We start from the raw sequence: 22611 nt of genomic DNA on the forward strand, positions 1-22611 counted from the left end.
TCTCTTTCAATGCAGCTCAGTCTTGTTACATCGTTGTCAAAAAAAAAAAGTTTGGTTTTTTTCTTAATTTTTAAAAATCTGCATAGAGAAAAGAAAAATGCATCCAAAAATTAAGCTGGGCCAATTAGACAGTAACTGAATTATGGATAAACAGCAACAATGTCCTTAAATATCACACAAACAATGTAGCAATACAGAGGTCAATGAGGGCATTAAGAGACATGTAGTAGGGAGTGACAGATGAGGTTGTCATTGCAAAGAGCCTCCACGAGTTCTTTGCTATTAGTATTAAGAAAAAAAGCTGAAGGTCATATCAGAGACTAGAATACATTTTCCTGGGGGCAATACGAAATGCTGAAAGGTTTTATGCTTATGCCAGAGCAGATAGTTAGGCAATTAGAGCTGTTAAAAGTTGACAAGGCGCTAGGTCCTGATGAGTTACATCTGAGAACTGAGATGGAAGCAGCAAATGGAATTGAAAGCCTTGGCAGATATTTTTCGATCTATCTCCAAGGATGGGGTGATTCAAGAGGATTGGGCAGAGGGGCTAATGCAGTTGCTATATATATGCAATGCTCATGAAAAAATCCAGTGTCTGTGCAATTCTTTGGTAAGAAAATAACATACGGGAGAAATATGTTTCACTTCTGCAAGCACATGATGGAGGATTGTTTTCTTGGACTCGAGAAAGGGGAGTTCTTGGCTTATAAATTTACTTGAGTTTCTGAAACACATTATTGCACCAGAAGACAAATGTCAAGCAAAGTCTATAATTTATCTGACTTTACTGAAAGCATAGAATGCAATATATTGATCTACTTAATAAACGCACATTATCTCCTTAAAAATTAGCTCAGGAAGAGCAAATAGTGTCAGTAACATTACAGAGGAATAAGAGAACTGGGGAGTGAGAGCGAACATGCATTGTGCACTATTGACAAGTGTTAGGTGGTCTCTTACACATTCTTGTGCAACTTTTGCATTGTTTTGAACGTTAGACTTAAAATATTGTGGAGGGAAAAGGTGAAAATCTTGTCATTCCTTGTGCCACAGTTCAGGTTCAGTAAGGGCCAGGCCCATGACAAGCCATTCAAGGATGTGCATGATAACCTTTAGTCTGTGTAAAATCTTATGTCCACTGTTAGCAGAGGCTGCCCTTCAGGCACAATTCCTTATTCAAAAGGAGCTCAGCTCTGTCGGGGGTGATGTCTCATAAGTATTAATGATGGTAAACTGGATTGTTTCAAGCACAGCTGAATGTAATGCTGTTTAACAGAAGATGAAGAATGCAGTATGATAGTTTCAACATTTCTCCCTGAGGTGGGCTCCTTCCCCAGAGAGGTTTCCCACACCTGTTTGGAGACGGGAGCCCCCAGAAGCCACAGTGATGGGCAGCATCCATCCCTATCCTGTGTGTGATGTTCTGCTTGTCTCCTCACGTTTCAAAGTGATAGAAGTTAATGTTATGTCCACCCTTCTGTGTCCCGACCGAGGCACCAGATGGGGACTGGAAGATGGGGACTGGAGGGACATTCCCCCCCCCCCCCCCCCAGCTTTTGGCTATGTGCATTTCTTTCTCAGGGGGTGTTCCTTTCTTTTGCAGACAGAAAAAGCTGTAACAGTTTCTTGCAGGTGAGATTTTTATTCAAAGCAGATATAACTATAGTCAGACCATGACACTGTAGGATCTGTCCCACGGTGTAAGGGGAGTACACTTTTCATGCATGCCTCCACTGCAGTTCTCTGTCTTGAACAGCCCTCCTGCACTGACTCAGCAGGAATGAAAACAAGAATTGTAAGTACTCAGCACCTTCAGGGATATGGCATTGTGGTAATCTCTTCCTCTAGCATAATCTTCATATTTGAACCACTGTTAATGTGTTTGCTATTCATCTATTCTAGCATTTAAATAGTAATTATTAGTGGCATATTCTTTTGGGTGATCAGCCCAAAGCTGCAGTGGAATAGTGTGACCTTGAGTTTTTCTACAGACAATGGAAATTAGTTGATAATGGACAACAGTAATTGCTTGGATGACAGTGCACCTCTGGAGCTACATCACCACAATACATCACCGAGGCCAGGAGCTTAGCAGGATTCAGGAAAAAAAGGAATTAACAAAATGCAAACAAGATGTTAAAATGCATAAAAAATGGGATGGAGGATAATACAGAGGGTAATTGTAATGTAATTATATAAATATAATTATATAAGTAAGCACTGTAGCTGCATTGGGAACTCTGCATGCAGGGCTGGGCTCAGAGATGGCTGATGAGCATGTTTTGAGGCTTGAGCAAGTCTTAACGCATAGGGATTGTGTTAAATCTAGTTAAATACTGGGTTTATTTAGTTTTGGGAAAGAGACCACAAAGAGGATATCAAACTGCTACACAGGGCTCTTCATCTGTCAACCTGTGGACCAGATCTAGCCCATGAAATGCAAGTGTCCTGCCAGGAATCAGCATCCCCAATTTTACCCCATGCATGAGGAGAATGAAGAATGATGAATGAGGAGCTGAGGGCACTGTGGAGAGGTAAATGTGTCATACCACTGCCTGTCCCTAGGGTGATAAGGAAACCTAGGGGAACGGAGGGTGATTGCAAAAGAGGGATGCAGCAAATGGACCTGTGCCAAGGCAGGGGGTTAGGAAGGTCCTGGGATGGGGGGAATTGAGTGAGTGGGAGGTGTTGAGGTCTGAAGGAGTCAGGCAGAAATGAATGGTGTCCTGTAGAAGGACATACCAGGTTGTTGAGCAAATAAAACTGAACAGTTATTCAGCAGTCAGGCAGTAAGAGGTGTGTTTCTGCTTGGGCACGTACAAAATAACCTTAGGGTAGGAGAAGGAAGGGATGTGTGTGGAGCATAGGGCTAAGTCACCTGGAAGTCTGGAGCCCTTTTCTCTCACGGTAGAAGAAGATGGAGGAAGGGGATGGGTCTAAACAGGTTATCAGGACATCTTTTCCCCTTCTTCACATGCAGATGGACAAATGGCTCTGACCATTGTTGAACAGATACACAAGAAGCTACAGGGAGGAAGAAAATGGGGTAGCAGAAACCGGAGCAGTGAGATATTCCACTCAGACTCTTGCTAAATAGTTTTCCTTCTTACCCACTTCCTCCAAATATTTCCCTGCATGACTTGGAAGTTCTGCTGCAAGTCATGATCTGGAGAAGGGAAACCAAAAGCCACTGACTGAACAAGTGGAAGGCCTGACATTTCCAGTGTTTGAGCTGAATACAACTGAATACAAGAACATTATTTTCACCCATGGAGCTTGTTGCCACAAGAAGGTGTCAAGAGAAGGATTCTTCCAGGTTTGGGAAGAATATGGAAACTTGTATCAAAACTAAGAATACTGCTGTTCTGATTAGCAGTAGCACACTTTAGGAGAGATAGTGAAACTCCATGACTTAAGTCAAATTCTAAACATTAGGGATGAAGATATAAGTGGAGCTGGAAGCCCAGCATCATTCCAGGTTTTTATGCTTTCTGGAATTAATTATGCTTTTCACATAATTGATTCAGCCGCTTGTACTTTCTAGTCAGGTGATCTCTGTGCTCCTGTGTTTACACAAACAAAAAGCATTCACAATTATAAGCATAAAGATTAGAAATCTATAAAAGAACTCCTGGAATATTACTATCTCTTAACAACAGAAAATTTGTGCCTTTAAGCAGGTTTGTGACAGTCTTTTTGCACTTTACTCTGGCTGATTCTGGCTGTCATACTATGAGCTGCGCTGAACTGCTCATCGGTTTGATCCAATGTAATGTGTTTTGTGATTTTTATCTTGCCTGCTGATGCAGAGATATCCTTCATTCAGAAATGTCCTCACCTGTAAGGTGTCTGTACTTGGAGGCTCCAATTTTATTACAATATTTGACAGATTGATGCACTCATTCAAGTTAGTATTGCTGTATCACAGATAACAATAGCAAAGCTAACTACAAAACCAGAAAAAAACTTAAAATTTTACATATTGAAAACTAGTTTAAATTCATTTTTGACCAGGTGGTCTTTTTCAAGCTGACGAGAAAATGTATAATTTCATTACCCTATGTTAAACTATTTTTCCTTTAGAGTTTCTTCAGTGAAAGCAGCATGACCAAAATCTTGTTCACTTTTGATTGTTTTTTTCATGAAACTTGAAAATGGGTAATATATCTGTGATTTTTCCATTCCATGGTTTTATTGCTGGGACAATATTTTTTCTGTTACAGTTTGTGAACTGTACTTTGTATCTGTTCTTAAACAGATCTGATGCGTGAAATGATGATGTTCCTGTGCTTTCTCAGGCTTTGAAGTTATTAGAGCTAAGTACTGTCAAGTTTGCTAAATGTTTGGGTAGACAAGCTGCTGTACTGTCAAACCTAAATGTTCAAGAAGCAATAATCCATACTAAAAAGAAAAGAAAAAGAGTATCGGCATCTAAAATAAAGAAGGGCATTGGCATTTTACAAAGGAATGCAGTTTCGAGCCTCTTTATCTCTCTTCTGGGTTTTGCACTTTTTGTGTTAATGAAGTCAGGCTTTTCCTTTTCTTCAGGAAGGCCAGAAATTGATTGTTTTCTTCTTCTTAATAGAATTTGGGCTTCTCACATGCCTCACTGAGTGAGGAGTTTAAAGCAATCTCTGTACATCATTCTTTCCTGAAGATTTAGTTGCACCTTCTAGCAACCTCTCCAAACCTGCCTGTAAGCACTATCCTTTATCATAAATACTTTCCCTCTTTGCAAATGTAGTTCAGCCCTGAGTAAAAGGTTGATAACTCAAGGAGATCCTGGAAAAAAAACTGGCTGGTGCTCTTTCTTAGTTGCTGACTAACTTGTCGTTAGGGGTTGTTGTGATTTGGAAAGAGCTGCTTCACTTCACCCCAGCACTGACTGTGTTTCCATAGTGGGTAAAGCAATTATTGTCAGTTTACCTTGTAAATGTTGAAAGGCATCTGCTCTTCCTCTGAGTTGAATGGTGAAATGGAAATTGATGCTGATAATAAACATAATTATAAAGAAGGCTGCCTGAAAGACTCCTGATCTGTAAGGGAAAAGTGACATTTTAAGAGCTGTGCTGTGGATCTAATGAGAATTGGTATTGCCTTTCAAACTGTCGTCCTGAGACTGGAATAATACATCTGATAAAGTCATACCCATTATGTACGCTATATTGCAAAAAATACTTGTTATATCAAATGTCCATGATGGCACAATGGATTAGGTTGGAAGTTCTTTCTTCCTGTATCTCATTTTCAAACATAGGGGTTTGGGCTTTCATTGGGTTTTGAATTGGTTGGTTTTTTAGTACAGAAGAGAAAGGAGTCAACGACATTCCCTTTGAAACCTTTCCTGAGTTCAGTAAGGTTTAGACTGGCCAATCCAGACCATCATCAGGGACCCATAGGATTGTAAAATACAAAGAAATATGTATGTCTGGGTTTGGTACAAAGCATGCAGCTTGACATGCCTGCAGGATCTAGTCTTGCAAACTGTAATGTCAAAGTGGAAGAGGATGAGAACACATACTATTCTAGAAGATTCATGCTACCTTGTAGTTTGTGTGCCAGGTGTCTAGGCTGAGGTCACAAAATACCAGCCTTTAAATTAGAGACAGCTTTGTGCAAATGTCAGTGGCAAAAGAGTAAAGTTGAAAATAACAGCAAATAATTACTGTGAAATTAAAGGACTATTTTGAAGTTGTAATCGAGTTTGATGCGTCATGATTATGTTACTGGTAGCAGTTCATGGCTCATCCAACATTATTATTGTAGAATCAATGTTTTCATTTAATGTTTTCTGGATCATTTTAATGTTCTGTGGTACTTAATTGAATAAAACGCAAGGTTCGCTTAGAATAACTGCAGATACAAAGTACTAAATTTCTCAGAGTGTGTTTTCACTTTGTTTAACCCAAAGCATTAGTTTACTTACAAATGTAATTGATACTGGCTTGAAGGGCGTTCCTAGAGTACATTAAATGGCACAGCCCTAACAATGGCATTAGATTTATGGCAGATGAGTGTAAATAGTGCAGTATTAACTGTAATGGATTCTGGACTGTAAATATACCATTGTGTCCCACCATGTATGGATCAGGAGTCTTATTCATGAATGATTCTTTAAATGTACACTGTACAAAAGGAAAAAAGCCTTGTACTTTGAATTACGTCCTGATACTTAGCACAAAGCTGTCCATTTCCGTAATGCTGAGCTGCAGGGTAAAGTCCAGGTCCCAGTCCCCAGCAAGTCTGTGGTCTTTGTGTCCAAGCCCAGCCCTGCAAGTGGAAACACAATGTTATGCTCAGTGGAGGTTGCATCAAATCTCAACAGCTGATGGAGGAATGACAGAGGCTGGAAACTTGTGCAGGGAACTGCATCTTTTAAATTCTGCTCAACCCAAATGGAGATGTGACATCAGCGAAAGCTACTGAATGATGATGTGGACCATCCAAGCTTTTTGTATCTAGGAAGGGTACTTTGAAAAAGTCTATGAAAGGATGGAGAGAGATGCAACGCTGCACACACAGAAAGAGTCTTTTAACAGGGTACCTTAGAAGTGAGTACTGAAAAAAGAAATGTCTGTCCTGTGTGGACAGAAAAACTCACTAATAGTAAAAACGGTCTCTGTAGGAATAGGCAGCAGCATGCTGGGCAGATGGCAGGCAGAATATTCTTCTTGGACTGTAAGTTATTTTCAGCAGGGTCTGTTGTTCTGCTGGAAACATCTCTAGCCGAAAGCACAGGGAACCCTGGGCAGTGCAGCTCCTGGGTGCTGCTGTAACACAAATAATTTAAAAATAAATAAGTTAATTTTTATTTAGTTTCATTACAATGAATTTCTAATATGTTGACTATATTGATTGCATGCAACTCTACCACAGGACTGTTTTATGAATAGATGCTTTTTGGTTTTTGACTTCAGCACACAAAAATGTATTTTCATTTATACTGTTCTGACTGTATAAGGAGGCTTTAAAATTGATGTGCATTGCACTTAAAGCCACTTATAGCCACTTTACAGAGCCAGAGTAATGTCAAGGAGCTTTAGTGCCTGGGAGAAGAAGATGCATAGGATTTTGCCAGGATGGAAGCTCTATCAGCCTTTTAAAGAAATCAGGTATCTTTGATTATAGAAATTTAAACCTCATTTCCAGTGCAAAAGCTGATTAATATACTTAAGTTTCTGTCTCCTGGAAAAGGATTCATCCCAGGTAGATTAACTACCCCTTTTTCCTCATGGAAAGAAATTTGAAGTGAAGTGGCGTTCTGGTACCATGCTCCATAACACAGTGTGTTCAGCAAAGGTCTACATGTATTCTAAGGGTTTATTCTACCATCTGTGTTAATGTTAACTTCTGTTAACATGCCATACTATTATTGGGGAGAAATTTAAATCTTTAAAAAAGGTTTCTGTAAGGGACTGCTTGAATCTTCTCACTGTGTTGCTAAGGAATATATCTGTACCAAAGAAAATTATACTGCAGAGTTTATTTAGCAAGGAGATACCAAAGAGTTCATTTTTATTACAATTCATGCCATCCTGATGAACCAGTTGATAAGAAAGCATTAAAATGTAATGCTGGATGGACTACAAATAAATATTTATTTGCCTTCTACAACTACCACATAGGTCCAACAATCTAAGGCTATTACCTAATTGGTAAGATGAACTGTTGAATCAGGTGTATGTCATTCTGCTGCCAATACTATCTGAAGTGAAATCAATTTGAATAAAATACCAAAATGAAAGCATCCTTTCAAGACTATAGCTGACTGTTCTGCTGGTTTTGTAACTTTTAATTGCTTGCAGGCTGTCTCTGGCATCTATGAAGGGGAAAAAAATGTTGAAAATAGATTAGTCTGTTTCAGAAAGCTTGTTTCTTGACTTAATTTCTGGATGTAATTAAAAGCCTGATCTGTTGGTTAGAATTTTTCCATTTACTTTGACTTTTCTTTGATGACTGGAAGGGGCAAAGCAATCAGGTGAAATACTGTTGAAGAATCCTGTCTGTTAAAGCTTTGTACCATAGTTTCCCTTTCATGCTGAGCTCAGACTTACTGGCAAGCCTGAATGTGTATACTTTTCCCATCAATCTATTATGCTTTCTCCTGGTATTAATCCTTTCAGAGTAGCTGTTGCTTGTTCTGATATCACCAAACTACAACACAAGGTGAAAAGTAGTTAACCAACTATTCAGTGCTCTGGATTGCTTTATAAGGCAGATGGAATTGATTTTTTTTTTTTTTTCCCCACTGGACAACTTCTATATCTGCTATTCCAAGCTCTTGCAGCTTAAGCCTTTAAATGTCCCATTCTGCAGCCACTTCCCACACCAGCAGAAGTCTTGATCTATAGAATAGAACAGTCGAAATAAAAAGACTGCTGATTCCATGAATAAATATAAGCCCTAACCTGCCTTATTATCCCTGGAAAAAATGTTCAAAAGACTATCTTTGGGTGATATTTGCAATAAAAGGCTGATAATATTCTTGAGTGTGCTGAAATCTGCCCCTTCTTGTTTTAAAAGGTCTGATGTGCTCAACAGAGCATGCAGTGATGGGTGTTGTAACTTTTTTCTAGTGTCAGTTCATGTATGAAGGTGAGACTTTGTAAGCTTTCCAAATGCAACACATTGCAGTTGCAGATATTTCACAGGTAGAGCTGGGCAACGACCCAGGACTTTCAGAACACACTGTTTACAGCAAAGCCTGGTCCAGGCACACGGTATTGATCTGCTACTGCCTCCTACTGCTGACATTTAGCCGGTGGGTTTTAAGTCCTTCTGCCATCTCTTCTTGTAACTAGACCATAGAGTGGGATAACTTGGCTGACAACTGGAAACAGGTTTGGCCTTAGCTTTTGTCTCTTTGTGGACATTGATGTTGTGCTACAGCGTATGTAGGCAATCACATGTGCCACTTGTATCTGTGATGTACATATGATCTGATGTTGTACATGTATATATATGATGAGCATAGTATATGTGTGTAATTACATACAGTTTGAGAAGTATGTGAATGAGACTAGCATTAGATATTTGTGACAAGCGTATGGTTCTGTCTAGTACGCTTTATCACACTCAAGCTCAAATTTCATACTTGCATGGTTTCCTAAGGGATATGCGTTTAGGAGGAAAAATACACATTCTTGCATAGCATTTTTTTAGCTCCTAGGATTTGCCTAGGGGTTGCCTAGCAGTGTTATGGAACTTTCCATTAGTCTCCAGATATCTCAAATTCCAATCCTTGTGCTGTTTTCTAAACTAAAGGAAATCACAGATTTTTTTTTTCTTTTTTTGTATGGAATAATTCAGACATGCTCATTTATGCAGCTGTAGGCTACTTTGAAATGTTTGTGTCATTATTTCTTCTATGCTGTTTCCAGAATATGGTAAAATGGAAAGGTCACAGATAGCATATCGAACAATAATATAGTGAAAACTGTGTTACTGAAGACAAACTCACCTGGAGAGTGCAATAGAAAGGATGCATTTGTTGATCTGAGTTGTGTGTGTGGAAGGTATGATTAGCTACATCACACTAAGTATCTGTAATGTTTTGGGGAGGCTGTATTTTATTCATATTCACAAAAAATAGTGAAGCCCTGCAAATGTAATGGGACAATCTCAAAGTCATGTTGAATCAATGTGCGTTAAGCGGAAGTCCTCAGTCCTTTATGAATACTGCTTACCACTCCTGGGACCCTATGGCAGCACTTAGACATCCAGAGCAATTACATGTACTCAGATCACTACCACTTACTCTTGCTGCTTCACCGTTCCTCTGCCTGGCTGTTAGACCTCAAAGGAACAAACATTTCGGGTGGGAAGACACAGGGAGTAGTCTTGAACTCTGGCAAGAGACTTTTTACGCTCCCTGTACATTTTGGACATCCCACCTCTGCTGCTGCTGCTCTTGTGCTGCTGACAGTCGCAGACGTCTAAAACCTTGTTCTTGCTTCCAATTTGGACAGGTGGGGGCAAAGTTGAGGCATTCTTTGTCATTTCAAGTAGAGATGTGAGGGCTTTCACACCTCTGCAGCACACCAGGCACTGTGCAAGCTGCCCTCGCACCAGCTCTGCCTGAGTGCCTGAGGTGGCATTGCTGAATACTTGTTATGTCTCTGTAATCAATGAACATTATCAATGCTAAGTAAAGGATGTCTTATTTCCTTTTAGAGGTCTTATGCTGTGCCCAGAGCCCTACTCTTCTCCAGAACTCAGTAAGATGTATAGGATATATAGATCTTATGCATCCCCTCTGCACCAATTCTCTTGTGTTACAAGCAGGTCAAATAAATGGGTGGGTACAAGACTTTGCCGCTACATTACTTGAATTACTTATGCTATTTAAGTTTGTATTCAGGCAGTTATGTATTTTATGTGTTTGCATATCATACAGCAAGATTTCTTTCTTTACTGTGTCATCTGACTTCAGGTGAGTTGGGAATCTGGTTTGGTGCAGAATTGAAGAGTACCTCACTGAGGCAGCTAAACCAAAGACAGTGCGAGCACTCTTTCAAAAAGCACCTCTCATCTGCTGAAAACAAAACCTCTCAAAGGTGTTCCAAGTGGCACATCAAAACTGCTGGTCAGTTTTTTAAAATTAGAGCAAGGCATTGTTCTGGTTTCTGTTTGCTTCCTCTCAAGGAAAGTGGACTATTAAAGTTGTACTAGTAATAAGTCAACTCTGTTTATCCTCTTTCTCTTTACCTCTTTACCTCTGTGTTAGGGATGCTGGGTAGGCTTTTCCAATTGGCCCATTTTCCATAAACAGCACTTCCATTAGAGGACATTCAAAATACTGGTAAGAAGTTTTAGGTGTTCTCTGCTTTAGTACATGTACCGTGCCAGACCTGCAATCCAGAGGGGTGAACGCTAGGGGCCTACAGTGGCACAGAGGGGCAAAGTGAGCGAAGTGACATGAATCTGTGCACCATTTGTTTCATCCATCCAGTGAAGTGGTTATGCCCAAGTGTTGTTTTCTGCCTCTTCCTTACACATTCAAAGACTTGAGTACAGGAATCTGAAAATATTGTGGGTTTGCTTTCTCTAGAAATAAAGATGTGAAGCAGACATGAAGGGTCTTGGATCCCTTTGTGCCTCTTTTAGATGAGACAAGTGTCTGCAGTGTCTTCATTGTTCAGACTCTTGAAAAGGCTATTTTGGGGTGGTGGAAAACCTTATCTACCATAGAGCTAGTAGGAATACAGCAACATATGTTTACCGTAACAGATTTAATCCCAAGAGATCTAGAAACACTTGAGAAAAAACACACTAGTATACAAACAGTCACAGCCATCACACTCCTCACCAGTAGTTGAGGGCAGTGACCACCACAAGCCATCCAGCTCCAGTGAGCATTTTGGGGAGGCAATAAAGGCCAGTGAAAACACTAGTGCAGGTGCCAGAGCTGACACCTTTGCCCCTCTTGGTGTTGTTTGGGAACATTTGTGAGAATTTAACCACGAGGCTACCATGGTGTACGATGGGCCATCCAGTTCAGCCACCTGTCAGGTTTTACATTCAGAAACTGAGGACATTTGGTCCTTATGCCTGCATCACTTGTGAGACGTCATCAGTTGTCGTGGTATATTTTCCAACTAAATATGACATCTTTAAGATGTATGTTATGTGCATCTATCTGCTTGAAGAGTGTCACTATTTTACATATCCTCACTATTGAAAATGTACAGATCGTGCTGTATAGTTCAAGTATTCTTTTTCTCTTTTTTTGGTTAAAGCTGATATAAAAGTAAATGAAAAATAACAACCATTGCAATGAAAAGTGTACTTCATAAAACAAATGCTTAAAAAGCCACTTGCTCCAGCTGTGGCTTTTATGTATGAAGATCTCTCAGGCAATTGTATGTGCTTACATAAGAAGTCTTTCACAACATTTACATTTAAACCAGTCATCATCTTATATGCAGATCATTTATTCATCCTATAAATCACTGTTACAGCTAAAATTGAAGATCAGGCTCTCCCTTTCCAAAGCAGTAGGCTGCTAAATAGCCTAATATGTTTGCAGCTGTTTTGAAGATGGGTTTTCTCTGTTTGACAGTAATTTGGGGGGGGTTATTTTGTTCTCTCTCTTTTCTCATCACTGGTGGTCTCTTTTATATTTTCTGACCTGGATATTTCAGTTACAAAATATATATTGTGGCTATTCTGTAAAACTTATGTTTAAATAAAGAGAGAAGAAAGTAGGGAACAAAGAAATAAATCCTTCCACTCCTAAAACAACAGTCAAAAAAAGCCCATACTGAATCAATAAGGAAGGGATTCAGCTGCTACCCAGAAATAACCAGAGGAGGGGAGAGAAATGTCAGTGAAGATTGATCCCTAAGATCGCGGGGAGCAGAAATACTAAGCCAGACTGTGAGGAAGCAAACTTTGAAAAACCAATTTGGAGATGATTCACAGCTGGCACTGAAGTTGGGGCCTCAGAAGTCTCTCTCGCACAGATAAACAAGTGAGAAAGAGGCATCTGTTGCGTTACAGCTGCCAAGGTCACACCAGCAGGAACAGGCAGAGAGGAAGAAGAAAGCCAGTGGTATGGTCCGTATTCTTTGCAGGGATAACACTGTGCCAAACAACTATGGCACTGCTAATCATGTGCCTTTGAGGCTGGAATGATGTATTAAAATACATATGCTGACTCAAAAAATAACCCCACAGTGGATCAAAAGTAATGTTTCTGAAAAAATATAATCCACTTAAATAGGGAAGTCTGACTATCAGTACAAACACTTGATCTTTAGGATGAGCAAATCAAAGTGGAAACATAATCCAGAGGCGAGAAGGGCACAAGTACCTGCTGTGTCCCCAGAGTCACGCTCCAATTTACGCAGGAAAGTGCTATGCAAAATAGCTCTAGCTGCGCATGAGCAAGCAGACTCCTTCACAGTTTGCATCCTACTGTTGTGTTATTTGTTTACCATGAACTGTGGAGTCCTGGAACTGGAAGCTGCAGCAAGAAACAGGAAGTGGCAGAATACAGTGCTTCAAATAAAACTATTATAACAACTTTAAACTACCTTATCAAGTGTTTTGTTTTGTTTTGTTTTGTTTTTAAAAAAAGTAACTTAGCAAAGTTTTGGTAACGTGCAAATACAAGACTGTTATACAGTCGTTCTTGCCACAAGTCATTCTTGCACTGCCCATTGTCTCTGTGTCCTCTGCTGCATGTACCTGCTGTCTCAAACATCAGTTCTCAAGCTTGTAGAAACATTTTGAAGTGTATCCCCTGTAGGAACAGATATTCGTGCAAATAACTAGCTAATAACATTGGCTAAATAAACTAGATTTGATCTGTTAAATGAAAATACAACACCAAATTGCTTTCTTAATGATCTTGGTCATGGGCAGTGGAAATGCAATATATTTTTATCTGTAACTGTATTCATAATTTATTATTGCCTTTAGCATGTACACAGAACTTTTGATCTGAAAAATCATCCAAGTGGATCACCAAGCTGCAGAGGTCCCCAGTAGAGCCTCTGAACTGGACATAGAGACTCCCCTGTGACTAACCTTTGGCAGAACTAACATGTTGGAGACAACCGGAGAGGGGCGACAGTAGCAGGGGTGGTGCAAGATAGAGCTAATTAGTACATATCCTTAAAGGCCAAAGCTTTTTCCCCATTTATAATAAAATTATTTTGAGGATGCTCTTTGACAAACTGAGAAGTCAGGGATTAATTTGGAACAAGATTAACTGTTTTTGTGGTCTTTTAATAGTAACAAAGTGGAGAAGCAGTGCTGGGGATGGTATGTAAGCAGTAGAGATGCTCTGCAGCCTTTGTAGGACTAGGGCTGATGTCAGCTGATCTACCGTCTAAGTGCTTCCAATTCCCAATTCTGACTGGGGACATTGCTGTGCAATAATGTGATATTACTGTTGTCACATTCTTGGAGAGGGGCAGGGCACAAACTGTGCTTTCAGAACAAAACAGAATTAAATTCTCCCTTTCCAAAGCTTATTCAGATGAGCACAGAACAGAGATCTCCAGAATGAACAGCCAGGATGTCTGGCTGCTTTTGCAGCATCTAAAAGCATAAACTCCTCTAAAGAGAGTTTTTAACCATGCCACCCTCATGGTTTTACAGCTTTCTGTTCTGCTCTGGCCTTCCCTATATGGGGAGTGCTTAATCTCCAGAAGGATCTACAGTGGAGGAGCACAGATCCCCCTGACTCCATCTGGGCCATAGAGGTGCAGAATGAAGAGAGGCTGTGCCATTGCTCTTTGTGTGTATGAAAAGTTGGCACTGGCACTGAGGAGAGTGAATTGGTCACCAGCATGCCTTGGAACATGCAGGACCATGAAGGTGCCACCATGCACAACCTGCTTTGTACAGACCCTTCCCTCTTGTTACTCTTCAAAATTTTCTAGGAAAGCTGGAATGGTCGGGCAGTAGGGCAGCTGCAAATGTATTAAATCAGACTTAGAGATTAAATAGTTTTATCTTTTGGGGACTGTGCCACTGGTCTTAGAAGAGCATGAGTCAGGTAGACCTTCTTCTCAGATAGTTGCTGCAGGAGCTGCCAGGAGCTGTCAGCCTTGTGTCCCCACCTTGCTGTCTTCCCCCCTGGAAAGCAGCACTGATGCATACTGAGCACTTGCATCCTGTGGGTCTGTTTTGATCCAAGCTACATCCGTCACCTTTCAAATAACTGAATGCTAAAATCCATGACTACCAACATTTTTACAGGCTGATCTCACCTTGCTTGCAGTGGATGTCTGGTCTGTGCTGGAGCCTGTCTCTCTTCCCAAGTTATTTTACTAACATCTACTACCTCCATAACACTGTATTCTAAAAAAACTGTAGCCCTTAGGACTTCTCCTTTGTAACCTACCTGTGAGTAGGTTTTTCCATTGTCATAGCTTGCTAGAGCATATGCTTTCCTGGGCATTTGTCCTTCCTGAACTGACAGTAAAAGAGCCGAACCAATGGGAACTGAGTGTGAAACTTGGAGGGACTGGCTGTACAAAAGCAGATGTTGTGGTGTTGTTCTGCTGGAGGTAGCACGTTACCGCACCCCAGGTACTAATGGTTTAGACCCACTGAAAATTTCAGATACGTATCTCTCCATGGGATCTGGTCTTTATCTGGACAGGGGAGGACATTAGCAGACTGTGCAAAGGTATAGTTAATCAAGTAGAATTCATTTGTACCCACTCTGCCCGCTGGCTTCAACTTCCTTGATGTGGTAATGAAGGGGGAATAAATAGTCCAATGTGGTACAGCCAGAACCCCAGGTTTCAAAGAAGCAGTAGGATTCTGCATCCAATAGCTATACCCTTTGCTGTTGTAGGCTTATTACTGCCATTGCTTAGTCTATACTCCCTTGACCAGACTTGTGCGGCTGTGAGGCTCCCTGTGAGCACAGGCTGCTGTTGGATCTGGCCTCTAACATGGAGGAGAGGGCAGTGCTCAGCACTGACTCCTGAGAGGCCATTGCTTCTTCCCATGAAGGGGCTGCTCTGCGTCCACCAGCAGCAGAGACCTCTGTCTACACGGAGGGGCAAAATCAAGGATGGTCTTAGTAAACTGATATGCTTAAAAATGTTTGGGAACAATAGCAGACTGCTTCTTTCCTTAGCATGTGTTGCTGTAATGCGTGGTCATAAACAACAGTTATTGTGCTTTAGCTCCTAAGAGTTCGTAGGTCTTCATGGCGATGACTTTTAAAGGTTTTAGTCCATCCTGTCTTCCAGAGCCGTTGTGGCATTATTTTCCATTTGCAACATGCAAGGCCTGCAGCAGTCTTTGATCACGAGGGAGCTTTGCGGTGGTGGTAGAGATGGCCTCCAAGAACTCCAAAGAGCATTTAGAGAATGAACCCAGCCCACAGTCCTGTTGTGCCAGTCTCAGGAGAATGAAGCACTTCCCTTCTAACAGGAAAGGCTGTTAGACATGTGTGACTACTTCGTTACAAGGTAATTAAAAATTATCTGTCTTACTGCAGCACTGCATGATTTTGTTTAAACAAGCACTCTGGGTGAAGATGAGTTGAGAAGCTGGGAACAGTTCCTTTCACCTGTCACTGTTTCCTCTCCTGATGGGAGGTAAATGGCTGTGTGTCCTGTCATGGTGCTGGAGGGGATAATTTCTGTCAAGTGTGGGGATGCCATTCAAGTGGTTGTAGTTGTCATTTTGAACATGCATCTTGGTTAACAGGGAGAGCTGTCTGTGGTCACAGTGGTGCTCCTGAGCTGTCTCAGTGGTGGCACAGTGTGGACTACATGGATTAATGGAGCATTGCTCATGATGGGAGTGCAGCCTGTGTGGCAGGGAGCAAGCCTGGTGATAGACCCTGCACATAGCCCAGGCAACCAGTGGAGACAAACCTCTTGCAAATGATGGGTGGTAGGGGATGAACAGCCTGATGCATCTTCAAACCTGGCAGGGAGGAACAATGTGCTGCCTGTATCCCTGTGATCATCTGGGGTGCTGTGGGGTGCGATGGATAGGAAGGTTGTATTCCCATGATCCTTATCTGTCAGTGCCTCCTGCAAATGCCCTAAATGGGACTGTCTGTATAAATCCAGCTGCTGTGGTTGGCAGATACTGATTCTTGTCCTGTGATAGGGATGTATTAACCTTTCATAAGTGATGACTCAGCCAAGCAATAAAGTTGGTACCCTAACATAGCACATGGGTCATGGTGGGTGGCCTCAGCCCTGCTAATATGTGAGCAGACTATTCTATGCCTGTTAGTAATGACTATTTCTGAACGGCAGTGGACACTGCTTCCTCCTCTAGCATCTCCCCAGGAGGTTTTTGGCAACCTCTGAACCCCTTTGATCAAGGAAGGATGGTTGCAGAGAGCCGGAAGACATGGCTGTCCCCGCTTCATGTTCCTCCTATCAGTGAGCAGCAGCTCGTGGCATTCTGAGAGTATGAAACTACTCACACAGGTCAGGGGTGACAGAGAGGTACCACCAGGCAGAGAGATCAAGTCACTTCAGTAACACCGGGGTAGCTGTGCCAAAACATTGGGAGGTGCAGCAAGAATAGTCAGTATCCTAATGCACCTCTGTAATGAGGCTAAGCCATATGCATTTGCATAGCTAACTGCTGGACTAATTAGCACTTCTTATGTGTCCAACAACAAGCTTAGTGGAAAAAATCTACATTGTAAGGAAGAGTGGTCGTTTCCAGAAAACTAGTGAAAACTGTGTCTTCTAAATTGTTAACTGTGAAAGAATTGAATACACATGGGGAGGACGTGCAAAGGTAAAAAGACAGGTACAAATACATTTCTTTTCAATAGGAGTGCAGTTATGTTCAGTGATTGCCAGTGTAACTACTGAGGGTTTGGGGACACAGTCAATGGTCTATGTTTTGAAAGGGATCTGCTTTGCAGAGATTTCCAGGATGTACTATAAAGAAGTAAAAAATCCCCCAAATACAGTTTTGTTTCATTTTAATTACTCTTAGAAAGAAAAATAGCAAAAATGTGGAGTAAAGCAAGCCTTCATTACTACCCACAACAGGTAGAAAAATAGACCAAGCCAATTGGAAAATTCAAACGGATCCGCTTATAAAAGACCTTGAAAGACATTCTGTTCTGATGTCTAGGGAAAAATGTATGAGCAAGAATAACCTCACTATAAACATACACAAAATATTGTGACTAAAGCTATTGGGACTAAAGAGATGAAACTGCAATGTAAGCTTGGACAGTGTCATAGTATAACCCAGCAAGAGGTTGGCATGGACGGTTAGATTTAAATGTAGATTATTGTTTCTTATTAGAGAGGTGCTACTCAATTTTTTTTTTCTGAATGAGCTGTTGCCTGGATCCTGACACCTGGGACCAGACAAGGTTGTCCAGTTTCCTTCCAGCACAATTCCATGTTGCAAATCTTTTATGTTGTAGTTTCTATGAACTGATGTGATACGTAGTGATAAAAATGCAGACATTCTTAGGTATGAGCAGTGGCTAGTAGATAATCTCTAGGAAAACTTGGCCTGCAGTTGATCTGTCCCTGAACCAAGGATCAACTTTATCCCAGGTGTAAGGAGACATTGGCTCTAGCAGAGTTACGTTCCTGGTGAATAGGACCTTGCATAATAAATCTGTGCTGTCAAATTGAGGATCAAATGGGGCATAATCACTTCCTTGTCAGATAAATACTGTGATGTTCCCTTTCCTTAGCTGGTTATCTGCAGACTCAGCCGAGACCCCAGGATCACGTGAGTGAGCAAACATTTACCTTTACAGAGTGCACAGAGGCGAGCTATGGGCTCAATCCAACCCAGTATGTTGGGTGTGCTGGGAAAGAGGTGAGGAGGGGAAAAGCAGCAACATGGCAGTTTCATGTTGCCTGATGCTGAGGTGAGCTAGAGCTTGCATCAGTCCCGAGCAAATGCTGAACAACCTTCATACTGCTGCAAGTTTTGTCCAGCTATGTAAGTTCCCCTGAGGGTTACTGGAGAGGGGTACTTGCTTTATGCCTCCTGCTCAAGCACAGCCCGTGTCACCCCATGCTGACAGCAAGGTGGGCGAGCAGGCTCAGAAGGCCTGTTTGAGTGCTCTGCCGTGTTGGAGAGATCTCTGTGATGGCAGGGAGTCTGCAGGGAGCTCGCTCGCAGCGTGGAGTGGAGCAGCAGCGCGCTGTGTCACCCTGCAACGTGACCTACATGGCATCTCCAAGTGCACAGGAGGCAGCCACGGTGGCAGAAATGCAACGTGGCCCCTGTCGCATCAGGGACACGGAGGGGGCTGGGGGAGGCTGGGAGCATGTTCCATCCTGGTGAACGTGCCACTGAGGCAAGCAGCTGCCTGGGGAGCAGCGGTGCTGTCTGCGTCCCACCGGTGGGAACCTGCTTCCCTGGGAGCGAGCGCACACGGCGTCCTCCAGAAGTGCCCCGGCAGCGGGGCAGAGGCTGCCCTTGGCACAGGTTTCCTTCGTAGCCAGGGGCTGCCGGGGCACTGGAACCTCTCCAAGTTGGGAGAAGACGAGAGCGCGTCTGCCAGAAAGTCCGCATCGGCGGGCCTCCCGGCGCCGGCATCGTGGGGAATGAGGGAATTCATTCCTGAGCGCCGGGTGCCTGCGGCCCCTCTCGCCTGGCTGCGGGAGGGGAGCTGACTGCTGCTCTCCGGCTCTGCACATCGCCAGCGAGCGGCACATTGTGCTGCGAGGCGGCGGGTGCATGCGCAAGGCGCGGGCTGCCGCCGTGGAGGTGGGGAGCGAGGACCACATCGCTGCCTCCCGGCTCCGAGCTGCCAGTTGCTGGTTGCCAAGCAGTTATCATTGTTTCTGTGACGATTGCAGAGGCTGTTGCTAATTGAAGAAGCCCCCACAGCATCCTTCTCTCTGCTCCTGCTTCTGCTTTTATTTTAGAGGCTCAAGGGGGAAGACAGCTAGACTAGTGCTTTTTTGCATTGCATTTTTATTTATTTCTTTTTGTGGGGGTGGGAAATTTCTCAGCTGGTGATTAAGTGATGGACTAGTTACTCATCCTTATCCCTTTAGTCTTTGTGTGTGTGTGTGCGCGTGTATGTCTGAACACACACAGACAAGCTTACACACACACACACAGACACACACACACTGTAAAATCCTGTTTGCCACTGCAGTGGGCACAAATAGGTGAGCATGACTACAGCCAAGGAGCAAAATGCATCAGGGAAACAAGCCCAACAACAAGAACAGGTAATGCTTATTTTCCTCAATTTCAAACAAATACAGATTTGCATTGTATGGCTCTGTGTTTATTGTATGATTTTTATTTTTTTTTTTTTTAATCTTCTTGATGTGCATTCCTAAAATTGTCAACTGAGTCACCAGTCAGTGGCAGGAGGAAAGTACTGTGTAGCTAGGTTCAAGGTCTGCTTTCTCGGTGTGTTTAGAGGCTGGGGGGGGGCGAAGCTGAAATTGTGCTATTTTTAATAGCCTGTACCTCTTGCTGAAGGCTATAGAGGTTTGTCCTGTAACTTGTCCCTTACATGCGTGGCGGGGGGCAGGATGTTGGGACGGAGGCCCCTTCTCACTAGAGGAAGGGGATAAGGCTCTTTAAGAGCCCCTCTGCAGATGGATATAAAATTGCAAAAGTAGGTTTCAGCTTCATACTTTGTCATGCACTTTCAGGGATTTTTTTTTGTCTGACATTTTCTTGGAGGGACACTTCAGAGTACAGCGTGTGCTCCAGCTGTGCGTGTGCAAGCAGTGGTGGTGGGGGGTGCAAAAAGCAGCTGTAAGTAGGTGTAACTCCCATTGACTTTGGGGAAAATTGCAGGGCTCTCACCATGTCTGAACTTGATTAATTTCTTTCTCTTGGTAGGTGCTTTATGTGCTTCTGTAGAGGCAGAAAGTTAAAGACTTAATTTTCTTTGTTATGCCTGTTTTTTAGAGGGTATTCCTATCTGACTGCACTTACCAGGACAGAATGAAGTAAAAACTTTCCCTGTCAAAAAAGCAGTGAGTGACAGAAAAAGAGGACATATCCTCAGCTGTACAGGATAGGCATAGTTAAAAAGTGGTGGCGTAAGGGAAAGTCTGGTTGCGATCTCTCAGCTCCAGCTGAGAATGTCAAAGGTTTGTGGGCTCCTGGCGTACTGTCAGATCAGCAGCTTCATCCTCTTTGGCCCCACATTCTCGCCGCGCTCAGCCCCATGCCTGGGGGGATGGCGGAGAAGCCTGTACGCTCCAGTTCTTCAATTTTTGTATTCTCCTTAAGACACTGGGAGTTCGCTGCTTTAATCTTTGGTTAGGACAGAATGGGAGGATAATTTAAACAGATCTCCCAGGGCACAAATTAATTCTTAAAATAGTTCTTCCTGGCATGATAGACTGAGAGCCTTGCACGTTGTGTGTGTTGGTTTTGTTTTTGTTTTTTTCCTTGGTGCTTTGATTTAGGAAATTGGGGAAAGAAAAAGCATGGGAAGACACTAGGCACCACAAGTAGCATCACATAATCTGCATTTTCAGGGTGACATTTTACTAATGGCCAAAACAGCCTCAATGGTTCAGTGAAAACAAGAAGAAAACAACTTTGATACTGAGGGTAAAGAAACTGTGCTTTCATCTAACCTCACATCTGTCAGACTTCTCTGTTTCTTTGTTCATTGCTTTTGGAATATATATTTTTGTCACTGTTTGCTGCAGATTAAAATTAGTCTAGCTGTGTTTCTGGGAGGCAGGGGTGTGTAAGTGCCTTTTCTGAACAAAGCGAGCTGTGGGGCTGTCCCCTCCTCCTTCTTAAAGCTGCATAAAAGTGTCAGATTTTGTAAGTCAGGAAGTGTAAGTCTGTTGCCTTTTGTAAAGGAGCAGTGTTGTTTCAAGTAGCATTACCTGCCTAATGCCATTTTGCTGCTGGCATCCCATGTCTTGCTACTTTGCTCTTCCCATATGAAGTATAATATGCCCAGAATAGGTCTTTAGTATTATGCACAGTCTTGACTGAATATATTCTTTAACTGATTGAGTTGCAATTATACCCATATGGTACACTTAAATGTTCTGAAAGTACACTCTCTCTGAGCTCTGCCCTAGTGTGAGCATGAAATAGAAATATCAAGCATATATAAATATCAATGATATTGATGAATATTAATGTTTGAGTCTGTAAGCAACTTTGCTCACTCCCATGATTTTTTTGTTTGTTTGTTTTCACAATACATTATTAGTAAAATAGCTTGACAAGTAGGGGGTCAGATCCAATCTGTGTCCATTGATTTGAGTGCACTTTTATCTTCCAACACCAGAAACAGATCTAAACCCTTATTTTATTTTAAAAAGTTCATTACTGCACAAAGGCTCTATCCAAATTCTATTTCCAGCTGAAATTCTATTTCCAGGCTTATGCATATCAAGAATTGCTGAGATTTTTTTCTTGCTCAAAACTGATCAAGAAACTGAAAATTGTAGCTGGGAGAAAATTGAAGGCAAAGTGCTAGTCTGTCTGTAGAGGACTGAGTCTTTTTCGGAAGCAGCTGCTGCTGTCGTAAGAGACTGTGACTGTCCCTTTTCTGTATTCCTTACTGTGACATTCCTTGGATCCAGAGGCAGGCAAGTGACACAAGTGACTTGTGTCACTTAAGTCTATGCTGTGTCCTACCATGCTAACTCAAACAGAAGTTGGGCGTGAAATGACACTGCAGGAACAGAATGGAGAAAGTTTGAAAACATCTGCAGAAGCTTTGCAGGCATAAATTTAAAAATCTAATTCAGACCCATGTGTCTATATGCAAATGAAGACATGTTCTGTCTTGCTATTTAGAAAAATTATAATAATTAGAAAATGATTGGGATGTGGCGATAAGCAACGCACTGCCTTACCTGCTTGAAGCCAGGCAACAATCATCCTTTTCTTCCCTTTGTTAATTAAAAATGTTTCTATACGGTTTCTTTCTGATAAGCAATGTTGCTCACCTCCATGACAGTTGAACCATTCAGAATTTTAATCATTTATCTCCTTGTTTATCTGTTTCATGAGTCTGAACTTTAAGTCTTTTGGGCTTCATGTACAGAAAACATTGTGTAAGTGATATGTAATACTGTCTCTTACTGTCAAGTTGTGATTGCTTGATCAAGATGTAAGTAGAATGTAGTTGCCTCTGTATGCGTAGGTGCTTTTGACACAGCTTTAGTTTCTTGT

At 42.0% G+C, this 22611-nt stretch overlaps 1 protein-coding gene across 5 annotated transcripts in view; it reads left to right on the top strand.

Moving 5' to 3' along the window:
- DPP6 (dipeptidyl peptidase like 6) overlaps positions 1-22611 on the top strand; it is a 567835-nt gene that overhangs the window by 282721 nt on the left and 262503 nt on the right. Inside the window, exon 1 of one of the 5 annotated variants that reach the window (XM_074899910.1) lies at positions 19238-19667. The exons of the other annotated variants lie outside the window; for them this stretch is intronic. Within the exon in view, the coding sequence (XP_074756011.1) occupies positions 19611-19667 (57 nt within the window). The 5' untranslated portion in view covers positions 19238-19610. Of the gene's footprint in view, positions 1-19237; positions 19668-22611 lie in introns of those variants that run through there. 5 annotated transcript variants of the gene reach the window in all.

The sequence above is a fragment of the Athene noctua genome, chromosome 2, assembly GCF_965140245.1.
Source record: "Athene noctua chromosome 2, bAthNoc1.hap1.1, whole genome shotgun sequence".
Lineage (NCBI taxonomy): Eukaryota > Metazoa > Chordata > Aves > Strigiformes > Strigidae > Athene > Athene noctua.